This window comes from Lampetra planeri, unplaced genomic scaffold, assembly GCF_965212315.1.
Source record: "Lampetra planeri unplaced genomic scaffold, kcLamPlan1.2.h2 scaffold_832, whole genome shotgun sequence".
Classification (NCBI taxonomy): Eukaryota; Metazoa; Chordata; class Hyperoartia; order Petromyzontiformes; family Petromyzontidae; genus Lampetra; species Lampetra planeri.
In genome coordinates this window covers 1-14,989 of record NW_027615654.1, presented here as the reverse complement: position 1 = coordinate 14,989, position 14,989 = coordinate 1, and the positions used below count along the sequence as shown (strand labels likewise).

General features: G+C 56.2%; 1 protein-coding gene across 1 annotated transcript; it reads left to right on the top strand.

The window, feature by feature from the left end:
• Positions 1-1,719: 1,719 nt before the first annotated feature.
• On the top strand, positions 1,720-14,877 carry LOC144742044 (uncharacterized). The gene is given in 9 exon segments (XM_078624545.1): positions 1,720-2,235; positions 4,334-4,726; positions 8,544-8,623; positions 8,625-8,651; positions 10,908-10,994; positions 10,996-11,048; positions 12,065-12,149; positions 13,108-13,258; positions 14,252-14,877. Coding segments are annotated over 9 exon segments (1,794 nt in total). The 5' UTR covers positions 1,720-1,838; the 3' UTR covers positions 14,773-14,877.
• Positions 14,878-14,989: the final 112 nt, after the last annotated feature.

Here is a 14,989-nt window from a genome sequence, read left to right as displayed (position 1 = left end):
CTCACCCACCCACCCATCCACTCACTCACCCACCCATCCACCCATCCACCTACCCACTCACCCACCCACCCACTCACCCATCCACTCACCCACCCATCCACCCACTCACCCACCCACCCATCCACTCACCCGCCAACCCACCCAACCACTCACCCACCCATCCACCCACCCACCCACTCACCCACCCATCCACTCACCCACCCACCCACTCACCCACCCACCCACTCACCCATCCACTCACCCACCCAACCATCCACTCACTCACCCACCCATCCACCCATCCACCCACCCACTCACCCACCCACTCACTCACCCACCCACCCACTCACCCACTCACCCATCCACTCACCCACCCATCCACCCACTCACCCACCCACCCATCCACTCACCCGCCAACCCACCCCAACCACTCACCCACCCATCCACCCACCCACCCACTCACCCACCCATCCACTCACCCACCCACCCACTCACCCACCCACTCACCCACCCACCCACTCATCCACCCACCCATCCACTCACCCACCCACTCACCCACCCACTCACCCACCCATCCATCCACTCACCCACCCATCCACCCACTCACCCACCCAGCCATCCACTCATCCACCCACCCATCCACTCACCCACCCATCCACTCACCCACCCATCTACCCATCCACTCATCCACTCACCCACCCACTCACCCACCCATCTATCCACCCACCCACTCACCCACCCACTCACTCACACCACCTACTCACCCACTCACCCATCCACCCACTCACCCATCCACCCATCCACTCACCCACCCACCCACTCACCCACCCATCCACTCACCCACCCACTCACCCACCCATCCACTCACCCACCCATCCACTCACCCACCCATCCACCCACCCACCCACTCACCCACCCACTCACCCATCCACTCACCCACACACCCATCCACCCACCCATCCACTCACCCACCCACTCACCCACCCACTCATCCACCCATCCATCCACTCACCCACCCACTCACCCACCCACCCATCCACCCACTCACCCACCCACTCATCCACCCACCCATCCACTCACCCACCCACTCACCCACCCACCCACCCACTCACCCACCCCACCCATCCATCCACTCACCCACCCATCCACCCACTCACCCACCCAGCCATCCACTCATCCACCCATCCACTCACCCACCCATCCACTCACCCACCCATCTACCCATCCACTCATCCACTCACCCACCCACTCACCTACCCATCCATCCACCCACCCACTCACCCACCCACTCACTCACCCACCTACTCACCCACTCACCCATCCACCCACTCACCCATCCACCCATCCACCCATCCACTCACCCACCCACCCACTCACCCACCCATCCACTCACCCACCCACTCACCCACTCACCCATCCACTCACCCACCCATCCACCCATCCACTCACCCACCCATCCACTCACCCACCCATCCACTCACCCACCCATCCACCCACCCACTCACCCATCCACTCACCCATCCACTCACCCACCCATTCACCCACCCACTCACCCACCCACCCACCCACTCACCCACCCACTCACCCATCCACCCACTCAACCACCCACCCATCCACCCATCCACCCACTCACCCACCCACTCACCCACCCATCCACCCACCCACCCACGCATTCACTCACCCACCCACCCACTCACCCACCCATCCATCCACTCACCCACTCACCCACCCACCCAAATCAACCGTCCCCCAAACGCAGCCCCACCACACAGGAGCAGTGACACAGCGAGTTGACGGCCTCCAAACGGCGTGGCCCCTACAACGCGACAAACTTCTGCCGGGGGGAAAAACGCATCGCGATGCCAACGGCGGCGTCGTCGTCGAAGGCATCTGCCACCCGCGGCGTTTGCCTCGGTCTCTGCGCCCTGTGGATCTGCGTCTCGGTGCTCAGCGCAGCTCCTACTAAGGAGGTGAAAGAGGCGGACGATGAGGAGGGAGCGGAGGCGGCGGCGGTGGTGGTGGTGGAGACACGAGGAGACACATTTGGAGACGCGTGGAGAGACGGAGACTGGGGCGATGGCGACTCGTTCCCGGAGGGCGCCGAGGGGATCAGAGCCGAGAAAGAGTGGATGAGGTCCAGGGAAGAGGAGATCGAGGGGGAGATGGGGCGCGAGATGGAGTGGGAGGGCGCTTGGGAGACGGTGGGAGACGCGAGGAGACGGGAGGAGGAGGAGGGGAGACGAGAGGGAGACACAGGTGAGAGACACGGGGGGGACACGGGGGAGAGACAGGGGGAGACACAGGTGAGAGACACGGGGGAGACACGGGGGAGACACGGGGAGAGACGGGGGGAGACACAGGTGAGAGAGACGGGGGGAGAGACGGGGAGACACGGGAGAGACACGGGGGGAGACACGGGGAGAGACACGGGGGAGACACGGGAGAGACACGGGGGAGACACGGGGGAGAGACGGGGAGAGACACGGTGAGAGACACGGGGAGAGACACGGGGGAGACACAGGTGAGAGACACGAGGGAGACACGGGGGAGACACAGGTGAGAGAGACGGGGGAGACACGGGGGAGACACGGGGAGAGACGGGGGGAGACACAGGTGAGAGAGACGGGGGGAGAGACGGGGAGACACGGGAGAGACACGGGGGGAGACACGGGGGGAGACACGGGGAGAGACACGGGGAGAGACACGGGGGGAGACACGGGCAGAGACAAAGGGGAGACACGGGAGAGAGACACGGGGGATAGACACGGGGGAGACACGGGGAGAGACACGGGGGAGACACGGGAGAGACACGGGAGAGACACGGGAGAGACACGGGGGGAGACACGGGGGAGACACGGGAGAGACACGGGAGAGACACGGGGGGAGACATGGAGAGAGACACGGGGTGAGACACGGGGGGGAGACACGGGGGAGACACGGGGGGAGACACGGGGGAGACACGAGAGAGACACGGGAGAGAGACACGGGAGAAACACGGGGGGAGACATGGAGAGAGACACGAGGAGCGAGACACGGGGGAGACACGGGGGAGACACGGGGAGAGACACGGGAGAGACACGGGGGGAGACATGGAGAGAGACACGGGGTGAGACACGGGGGAGACACGGGGGAGACACGGGGAGAGACACGGGGAGAGACGGGGGGGAGACACGGGGGGAGACACGGGGGAGACACGGGGAGAGACACGAGGAGAGAGACACGGTGAGAGACACGGGGAGAGACACGGGGGAGAGACGGGAGGAGACACGGGGGAGACACACGGGGGGAGACACACGGGGAGAGAGAGACACGGGGTGAGAGAGACACGGGGTGAGAGAGACACGAGGGGAGAGAGACACAGTTAGAGACACGGGGGAGACACGGTGAGACACGGGGTGAGAGGCACACGGGGTGAGAGAGACACGGGGAGAGAGACACGGTGAGAGACACGGGGTGAGAGAGACACGGGGAGAGAGACACACTGGGAGACACGGGGACAGAGAAACACGGGGTGAGACACGGCGAGAGATACACGGGGTGAGAGAGACACGAGGGGAGAGAGAGACACGGGGAGAGAGACACGGTGAGAGACACGGGGTGAGAGAGACACGGGGAGAGAGGCACACTGGGAGAGAGAGACACGGGGAGAGAGACACGGTGAGAGACACGGGGTGAGAGAGACACGGGGAGAGAGACACACTGGGAGAGAGAGACACGGGGAGAGAGACACGGTGAGAGACACGGAGTGAGAGAGACACGGGGTGAGAGAGACACGGGGTGAGACACGGGAGGAGACACGGGGAGAGAGAGACACGGGGTAAAAGGCACACGGGGTGAGAAGCACACGGGGGGAGAGAGACATGGGGAGAGAGAGAGACACGGGGTGAGACACGGGGTGAGACACGGGGAGAGACACGGGGTGAGACACGGGTGAGAGAGACACGGGGACAGAGAGACACGGGGGAGACACGGGGTGAGACACGGGGTGAGAGAGACACGGTGAGAGAGACACGGGGAGAGAGACACGGAGAGACAGAGAGACACGGGGTGGGAGAGAGACACGGGGAGAGAGACACGGTGGGAGACACGGGGTGAGAGAGACACGAGGGGAGAGAGACACGGGGAGAGAGACACGGTGAGAGACACGGGGTGATAGAGACACGGGGTGAGAGAGACACGGGGTGAGACACGGGTTGAGACACGGGGTGAGAGAGACACGGGGACAGAGAGACACGGGGTGAGAGAGAGACACGCTTGGAGTCGCGGCCACGTTATGACTGCGGTCATCCAGCAGTGGATCTGCGTGAGACGAGCCGGATCCCTGATGCGCTCTCTGTAGGAATGTGTCGCGCAGAGACGAAGACCGACACGGGCTGCGCAGAAGCACCGGGTTCACCAGATGCTCCGAAGAAATCCGCGGCGGCGCCTCCGAAGAAATCCGCGGCGGCGCCTCCGAAGAAATCCGCGGCGGAGCCTCCGAAGAAATCCGCGGCGGCGCCTCCGAAGAAATCCGCGGCGGAGCCTCCGAAGAAATCCGCGGCGTCGCCTCCGAAGAAATCCGCGGCGGAGCCTCCGAAGAAATCCGCGGCGGAGCCTCCGAAGAAATCCGCGGCGTCGCCACAGAAGAAATCTGCGGCGGAGCCTCCGAAGAAATCCGCGGCGGCGCTTCCGAAGAAATCTGCGGCGTCGCCACCGAAGAAATCCGCGCAGAAGAAACAGAAAGGTCCGGAGGGGAAGGCGATTCGGAGTAAGAGGCACACGCACACAAAGACAAAGCTGGCCCCAGGTAGCCTGTAGCGCGGGGAGCCGTTGGGGCAAGTGCTGTTGAGAGAGCGTGGGCTTGTCCATAAGCGCGCACGGCTTCTCTCACTCTCATCATCTCTATCATCTCTCATCATCTCTCTCATCATCTATCTCATCATCTCTCACTCTCTCCATCACTCTCTCCATCTCTCTCCATCTTTCTCTCCCCATCTCTCTCCCCATCTTTCTCACACACGCACCACACACGCACCACACGCACGCACCACACACACGCACCACACACACACGCACACACACACGTACACACACACACGCACCACACACACACACGCACCACACACGCACCACACACACGCACCACACACACGCACCACACACACACACGCACACACACACACGCACCACACACACACGTACACACGCACCACACACGCACCACACGTACACACACGCACCACACACGCACACAAACACACACAGACACCACACGTGTGTGTGTATATAACGGTGCCCGCGTTCCAGCCAAACATAACAGCAGCGTGAGCCACGATCCTGAACCTCACCCATTTCCCCTTGGCATCAGGAGGACGTGAGTGGGTGGGTGGGTGAGTGAGTGGGTGGGTGAGTGGGTGGGTGAGTGAGTGGGTGGGTGAGTGGGTGGGTGAGTGGGTGGGTGAGTGGGTGAGTGGGTGGGTGGGTGGGTGAGTGGGTGGGTGGGTGAGTGGGTGAGTGAGTGGGTGGGTGGGTGAGTGGGTGAGTGAGTGAGTGAGTGGGTGGGTGGGTGGGTGAGTGGGTGGGTGGGTGGGTGAGTGGGTGGGTGGGTGGGTGAGTGGGTGAGTGAGTGAGTGAGTGGGTGGGTGGGTGAGTGGGTGGGTGGGTGGGTGGGTGAGTGGGTGGGTGGGTGGGTGAGTGGGTGAGTGAGTGAGTGGGTGGGTGGGTGGGTGAGTGGGTGGGTGGGTGGGTGAGTGGGTGGGTGGGTGGGTGAGTGGGTGGGTGGGTGGGTGAGTGGGTGGGTGGGTGGGTGAGTGGGTGAGTGAGTGAGTGGGTGGGTGGGTGAGTGGGTGGGTGGGGTGGGTGAGTGGGTGGGTGGGTGGGTGAGTGGGTGGGTGGGTGGGTGAGTGAGTGGGTGGGTGGGTGGGTGAGTGGGTAGGTGGGTGAGTGGGTGAGTGGGTGGGTGGGTGAGTGGGTGGGTGAGTGGGTGGGTGGGTGGGTGAGTGGGTGAGTGAGTGGGTGGGTGGGTGGGTGAGTGGGTGGGTGAGTGGGTGAGTGGGTGAGTGGGTGGGTGAGTGGGTGAGTGGGTGGGTGGGTGAGTGGGTGGGTGGGTGGGTGAGTGGGTGGGTGGGTAGGTGGGTGAGTGAGTGGGTGGGTGGGTGGGTGAGTGGGTGAGTGAGTGGGTGGGTGGGTGGGTGAGTGGGTGGGTGAGTGGGTGAGTGGGTGGGTGAGTGGGTGAGTGGGTGGGTGGGTGGGTGAGTGGGTGGGTGGGTGAGTGGGTGAGTGAGTGGGTGGGTGGGTGGGTGGGTGGGTGAGTGGGTGGGTGGGTGGGTGGGTGAGTGGGTGAGTGGGTGGGTGGGTGAGTGGGTGGTGGAGTGGGTGGGTGGGTGAGTGGGTGGTGAGTGGGTGGGTGGGGTGAGTGGGTGGGTGGGTGGGTGGGTGGGTGAGTGGGTGAGTGGGTGGTGGTGGGTGTGGGTGAGTGGGTGGGTGGGTGGTGGGTGAGTGGGTGGGTGGGTGAGTGAGTGGGTGAGTGGGTGGGTGGGTGAGTGGGTGGGTGGTAGGTGGGTGGTGAGTGGGTGGGTGGGTGGGAGTGGGTGAGTGAGTGGGTGAGTGGATGTGAGAGTGGGTGGGTGAGGTGTGGTGGGTGGGGTGGGTGAGTGGGTGGAGTGGGTGGATGTGAGTGGGTGAGTGGGAGGTGGGTTGAGTGGGTGAGTGAGGGTGGAGTGGGTGGGTGAGGGTGAGTGAGTGAGTGGAGGGTGGTGGTGAGTGGTGGTGGGTGAGTGAGTGGTGGGTGGGTGGTGAGTGGGTGAGGTGGGTGGGTGAGTGGTGGTGGGTGAGTGGGTGAGGTGGGTGGGTGGAGTGAGGTGGGATGGAAGTGATGGGTGGGTGGGTGAGTGAGTGGGTGAGTGGGTGGGAGGGTGGGTGAGTGGGTGGGAGGGTGGTGAGTGGGTGGAGGTGAGTGGGTGGGTGGGTGTTGAGTGGAGTGGGTGGGTGGGTGGTGAGTGGGTGGAGTGAGTTGAGTTTAGTGGTGGTGAGTGGGTGGGTTGAGTGGTTGGTGAGGTGGGTGGGTGGAGTTGAGTGGGTGGTGGGTGGGTGGGTGGGTGAGGTGGTGAGTGGGTGAGTGTGTGGTGGTGAGTGGTTGAGTGAGTGAGTGGGTGGGTGAGTGGGAGTGATTTAGTCTAGGTTAGTGAGTGGTAGTGAGTGGTGTTAGTGGGTGAGGTGGTGATTGGTGAGGTGAGTGGTGTATGGATTTTGATTGATTATTGTATCTATGTATCTATCTATTTATTTACTGAGTTGAGGTATCTAGTTGTGGATTGAGTGTATCTGTTGATCGATTATTGATCTAGTTAGTGAGGTGAGGTATCGAGTTAGTATCTATTGATTATGTATGATCGTGTGAGTGGATGTAGCTGGTAGCTAGTAGGTAGTGGAGTGTAGTCGATTTAGTTATTATCTAGTCTATTGATGAGGTAGTTATTGATGTCGAGCTGATGGATTTAGCGAGTTACTTGTCAGTAGTGAGGGTAGGTGCATCTGATGTGATCGATGATAGTTGTATCTATTTATCTAGTTATTTATCGAGTTTATTGTTGAGGTCGAGTGATTTAGGCTGAGTGATCTAGGTGGTGATTGAGGTACGTGAGTTGTTGATGTATGTATCTATTTATGGATCATTGCGGAGTTGAGCTAGTGTAGTGATCTATTGAGGTGTAGGTTGGTGAGTGGAGGGTGGGTGAGCTGCGATGGACGGCATGCCACCCCCAGCTGCAAGTGCATGCATCGAATGTAGTTCTGACTCGTAGCAGGCTTTCGCGAACCTTAGTGGGGTGGGATTGGGTAACGCTCGCGACCCATAAACATCAATGCAGTGTCGTTAAACCCCGCCCCCACCCGACACAGCCCAACTTAAGTAAGGTTTGTGTCATGACACCAGAACGTGGCCAATTCGTTACTACGTACAGCACGTGAGAAGTGTAGTAGTATAGTGTAGTGTATAGTGTAGAGTATTAGTATAGAGTAGTAGTTGTAGTGATAGAGTACAGTATACTAGTATACAGTACAGCACTAGTGTAGTCGTAGTTGAGTGTATAGTGTAGATCTAGTACTGCATAGTGTGTAGTGTAGTGTATAGTGAGGTGATGCATGAGGTGGTGGTGTGATGATGATGGTGATGATGGTGATGCTGGTGGAGATGGTGATGATGCTGATGATGATGGTGTGGTGATGATGATGATGGTGGTGATGATGGTGGTGTGATGATGGTGGAGTGATGATGGTGGTGGTGGTGAGTGATGATGATAGTGGTGGTGATGGAGATGATGATGAGGTGGAGGTGGTGATGGTGATGATGATGGTGGTGTGGTGATGATGGTGATGATGATGCTGGTGTGATGCTGTTGATGATGATGGTGGTGGTGGTGATGATGATGATGATGGAGGTGATGATGATGATGGCGGTGAAGATGGTGATAATGATGATAGTGATTGCGGTGATGATGGTGATGATGCTGCAGTGATGTCGGCCATGATGCATGATCATGATGATTTTGCATGATGATCCTGATGATGATGATGATGACCATCAGGCTGCCCTCCACTGGGTCTGGAGTCCATGAAGGTGAGGGATGACAGCTGATCGCAGCAGCCTCAGCGCTACGGGCTGGGACCCACACCGCTCCCGGCTGAACATCCAGGTCGAGCCCAACACTCACACCAACCACACCACTACACCACAACACAACACACACCCACACACAGACCCAACACACCCACACACACACCCCACACACACCACACCACACCACACACACCACAACACAACCACACCCACCGCAACACACAGACCACAACACTACACACCACCCACAACACACACCACAACACACACCACAACCCTACACCACAACACTACACACACACCGCAACACTACACACACACCACAACACTACACACACACCGCAACACACAGACCACAACACTACACACACACCACAACACTACACACACACCACAACACTACACACACACCGCAACACACAGACCACAACACTACACACACACCACAACACTACACACACACCACAACACTACACACACACCGCAACACACAGACCACAACACTACACACACACCACAACACTACACACACACCACAACACTACACACACACCGCAACACTACACACACACCACAACACTACACACACACCACAACACTACACACACACCGCAACACACAGACCACAACACTACACACACACCACAACACACACCACAACACACACCCACAACACACACCACAACACTACACACACACCGCAACACACAGACCACAACACTACACACACACCACAACACACACCACAACACACACCACAACACACACACCACAACACACACCACAACACTACACACACACCACAACACACACCACAACACACACCACAACACACACCACAACACACACCACAACACACACACACACCACAACACACACCACAACACACACCACAACACACACACACACCACAACACACACCACAACACACACCACAACACACACCACAACACACACACACCACAACACATACCACAACACTCACACCACAACACACACCACAACATACACCACAACACACACACACCACAACACACACCACAACACACACACACCACAACACATACCACAACACTCACACCACAACACACACCACAACATACACCACAACACACACACACCACAACACACACCACAACACACACACACACACCACAACACACACCACAACACACACCACAACACACAACACACACCACAACACACACCACAACACACACCACAACACACACACACCACAACACACACCACAACACACACCACAACACACACCACAACACTACACCACAACACACACCACAACATCACAACACACACCACAACACACGCCACAACACACACCACAACACACACCACAACACTACACCACAACATACACCACAACACACACACCACAACACACCACGCCACAACACACACCAGACCACAACACAACATACACCACAACACACACACCACAGCATAACACACACACCACAACACACACAATGCCACAACACACACCACAACACACACCACAACACACACCACAACACCACAACACACACACCACAGCATAACACACACACCACAACACACACAATGCCACAACACACACCACAACACACACCACAACACACACCACAACACCACAACACACACACCACAGCATAACACACACACCACAACACACACAATGCCACAACACACACCACAACACACACCACAACACACACCACAACACACTCCAGATCACAACACAACATACACCACACCGTACCACAATGTCCAGACTCAACAGATCGAGGTCACATGGTGGTATGCTGTCTGTGTGGTATGATGCCTCTGCGTGGTATAATATCTCTGTATGGTATGATGTTTCTGTATTGTATGATGTCTCTGTATGGTATAATATCTCTGTATGGTATGATGTTTCTGTATTGCATGATGTCTCTGTATGGTATAATATCTCTGTATGGTATGATGTCTCTGTATTGTATTATGTCTCTGTGGTATGCTGTCTCTGTATGGTATGATGTCTCTGTGTGGTATGATGTCTCTGTGTGGTATGATGTCTCTGTGTGGTATGATGTCTCTCTGTGGTATGATGCCTCTGTGTGGTATGATGTCTCTGTATTGTATGATGTCTCTGTATTGTATGATTTCTCTGTGGTATGATGTCTCTGTGGTATGATGTCTCTGTGGTATGATGTTTCTGTGGTATGATGTCTCTCTGTCTGTTATAATGTCTCTGTATTGTATGATGTCTCTGTATTGTATGATGTCTCTGTGGTATGATGTCTCTGTATTGTATGATGTCTCTGCGTGGTATGCTGTGGTATGCTGCCTGTAGTCCGGCATCGAGGATGGCGACGAGAGGGACGGTGCGTGGTGCGCCGGCGCCTACGACACGAGCCAGTGGCTCCAGCTGGACGCCCTCCCACCTCACCCTCTTCACAGGCCTCGTCACGCAGGGACGCAGCTCCATCTGGACGTGAGGAGGTCCCATCAACATCATCGTCATCGTGGTCACCACAACCATCATCATCATCATCGTGGTCACCACAACCATCATCATCATCATCGTGGTCACCACAACCATCATCATCATCATCGTGGTCACCACAACCATCATCATCATCATCGTGGTCACCACAACCATCATCATCATCATCGTGGTCACCACAACCATCATCATCGTGGTCACCACAACCATCATCATCGTGGTCACCACAACCATCATCATCGTGGTCACCACAACCATCATCATCGTGGTCACCAAAACCATCAGCACAATCATCATCATCGTGGTCACCACCATCATCACCATCGTGGTCACCACAACCATCAGCACAACCATCATCATGAGCAGCAGCAGCAGATAAAGCGTCATCATGCAGGGACGCAGCTCCATCTGGACGTGAGGAGGTCCCACCACCACCATCATCACCATCGTGGTCACCACAACCATCAGCACAACCATCATCATGAGCAGCAGTAGCAGATAAAGCCTCGTCACGCAGGGCCACAGGTCCATCTGGACGTGGTGGGGTGGGGGAGGGTGGGGAGGGGCTGGGTGGGGAGGGTGGGGAGGGGCTGGGTGGGGAGGGAGGGAGGGGCTGGGTGTGGAGGGTGGGGAGGGGCTTGGTGGGGAGGGGCTGGGTGGGGAGGGGCTGGGTGGGGGCTGGGAGGGGTGGGGCCTGGGTGGGGAGGGGCTGCTCACCCCGTGGTGCCCTTATAAAACTCAACGTGTAACCTACTCACGCCGGCTTGTGCCCGCCCTCACAGTCGGGCATATTTGCGGAATACACCACGCCCTGGCCGTTGACCCTGCAGGCCATTGACCGAGCAACCCGACGTTCCTACCAGCTCCCTCCGCAGGAATGTGTCAATAATGGTGGCGATGATGTGATGATGATGTTGTTGTTGTTATTACGATGACGGTGGTGTTATGATGATGATGATGTTATGATGATGTTATGATGATGGTGATGATGACGTCACCCACAGGTTAAACTGGGTGACGTCATTCCGCGTCTTCTTCAGCAACGACACCGTGGGTTGGTTCCCCTACCGCACCGGGGACTATGACGTGGTAAGAGGGCGGGTCCTTCCTGCCCCACCAGTCACGTGAGGTCAGGGGAGGCACGGGGAGGCAGAGCCTCACCTGTCATACCACAATGAAAATAGTAAAATAAGTATAACCCGTAAAAACAAAGTTTTTCATCATAAATCCTTTATATGCGTGGCGGCTAGAGTCCTCTCGTCCTCTGGCTTGAGATGGCTGCCACCTATGGGTCAGATGATTGCATTGCACCATTAAGCAATTGGTAATTAAATATAATATTTCTGTCCTAAAAGTGTAACATTTTGGAAACATTTTTTCACGAACATTAATTGTCACGCACAACGAGTCTGTGTGGAAAATGTCAGCTCGATTGGATCACGGGAAGTGGGTTAAAAAACGACCGAAAGATTTGCACGGTCCTAAGCAAGCAAGCGAACTTAATATAAAGGATTTAAAAAGAATAATCAAATAAAATAAATCTCGATTTGAAGCTTTCGTGACTGCAAGGATCCATATTAATTGGGTTTTTTCGGTAAAGTCACGTATAGGTGAAAACAAAATAAAATAAAAAAAATAAAAAAATAAATCACGACGCTTAGGAAGCAACACAAGCATCCGTCATCAGGTGTGACTGCTCCAGCTACCAGAACCGGTTCAGATAATCGTCACGGATGGTGTTGGCCGTGAGCGGGAATCGAACTCGGGTGTCGTAGGGCAGCGTAGCGCTAACCACTGCACCACCGCTCCCCCCAGTGCACGACACACACCACACCACCATACACACTACACCCACGCCACCATACACACCGCACCACCATACACACCACACCACCATACACACCACACCCCCATACACACCACACCACACCACCATACACACCACCCCATGACCCCCATCCTTCCTCTCCTCCATCACCCCCCCTGCCCCCCTGCCCCCCCCTGCCCCCCCCTGCCCCCCCCCTGCCCCCCCTGCCCCCCCCTCCAGTATTTCCCAGGCAACAGAGACGCAGAGACGCCTGTTCTCACGACTTTCCCGGTAGCTGTAGCTGCCCGCTACCTGCGCATCAACCCGCAGAATTGGCACCACAACGGGAGCGTTTGTCTACGCATGGAGGTCCTGGGATGTCTCCTGGAGGGTCAGTGCCCTTCTCCACTGCTGGATGATGATGTTGTTGTTGTTGCTGATGATGTTGCTGATGATGATGTTGCTGATGATGATGTTGCTGATGATGATGTTGCTGATGGTCATGTTGATGATGGTGATGGTGATGTTGATGATGATGATGTTGCTGATGACAATGATGTTGCTGATGAGGATGTTGCTGATGATGTTGATGGTGATGTTGATGGTGATGTTGATGGTGATGTTGATGATGGTGTTGATGGTGATGATGATGTTGCTGATGATGATGTTGCTGATGATGATGTTGTTGATGGTCATGTTGATGATGGTGATGGTGATGTTGATGATGATGATGTTGCTGATGACAATGATGTTGCTGATGAGGATGTTGCTGATGATGTTGATGGTGATGTTGATGGTGATGTTGATGGTGATGTTGATGATGATGTTGATGGTGATGATGATGTTGCTGATGATGATGTTGCTGATGATGATGTTGTTGATGGTCATGTTGATGATGGTGATGGTGATGTTGATGATGATGATGTTGCTGATGACAATGATGTTGCTGATGAGGATGTTGCTGATGATGTTGATGGTGATGTTGATGGTGATGTTGATGGTGATGTTGATGATGATGTTGATGGTGATGATGATGTTGCTGATGATGATGTTGCTGATGATGGTGATGTTGATGGTGATGTTGATGGTGATGTTGATGATGGTGATGTTGATGATGATGATGTTGCTGATGACAATGATGTTGCTGATGATGATGTTGCTGATGATGATGTTGCTGATGATGATGTTGATGATGTTGCTGATGATGATGTTGATGATGTTGCTGATGATGTTGATGATAATGTTGATGGTGATGTTGATGGTCATGTTGATGGTGATGTTGATGATGATGTTGCTGATGATGATGTTGCTGATGATGATGTTGCTGATGATGTTGATGGTGATGTTGTTGATGATCTCAGTGACTGATCCCCTGTCCCACCAGACCCGTATGATGTTCGTGCTATCGACTTGGTCTCGTACGACGAGCTAGACTTCACTCACCACGACTACAAGGGCATGAGGAAGGTCAGGGAACATCCACGTGTCTTTCACCCCGTGTCTCTCTCCTCGTGTCTCTCTCTCACCCCGTGTCTCTCTCCCTGTGTCTCTCCCCGTGTCTCTCTCTCTCTCTCTCTCCCCGTGTCTCTCTATCCCCGTGTCTCTCTCTCCCCGTGTCTCTCTCTCCCCGTGTCTCTCTCTCCCCGTGTCTCTCTCTCCCCGTGTCTATTTCTCCTCGTGTCTCTCTCCCCGTGTCTCTCTCCCCGTGTCTCTCTCTCTCCCCGTGTCTCTCTCTCCCCGTGTCTCTCTATCCCCGTGTCTCTCACCCCGTGTCTCTCTCTCTCTCTCTCCCCGTGTCTCTCTCCCCGTGTCTCTCTCCCCGTGTCTCTCTCTCCTCGTCTCTCTTTCTCCCCCTGTGTCTCTCTCACTCCGTGTCTTTCTCCCCGTGTGTCTCTCTCCCCGTGACTCTCACCCCGTGTCTCTCTCCCCGTGTCTCTCTACCCGTGTCTCTCTCTCCCCGTGTCTCTCTCTCTCCCCGTCTCTCTCTCCCCGTGTCTCTCTATCCCCGTGTCTCTCTCTCCGTGTCTCTCTCTCTCCTCGTGTATCTCTCCCCGTGTCTCTCTCTCCTCGTGTCTCTCTTCCCGTGTCTCTCTCCCCCGTATCTCTCTCTCCTCCCGTGTCT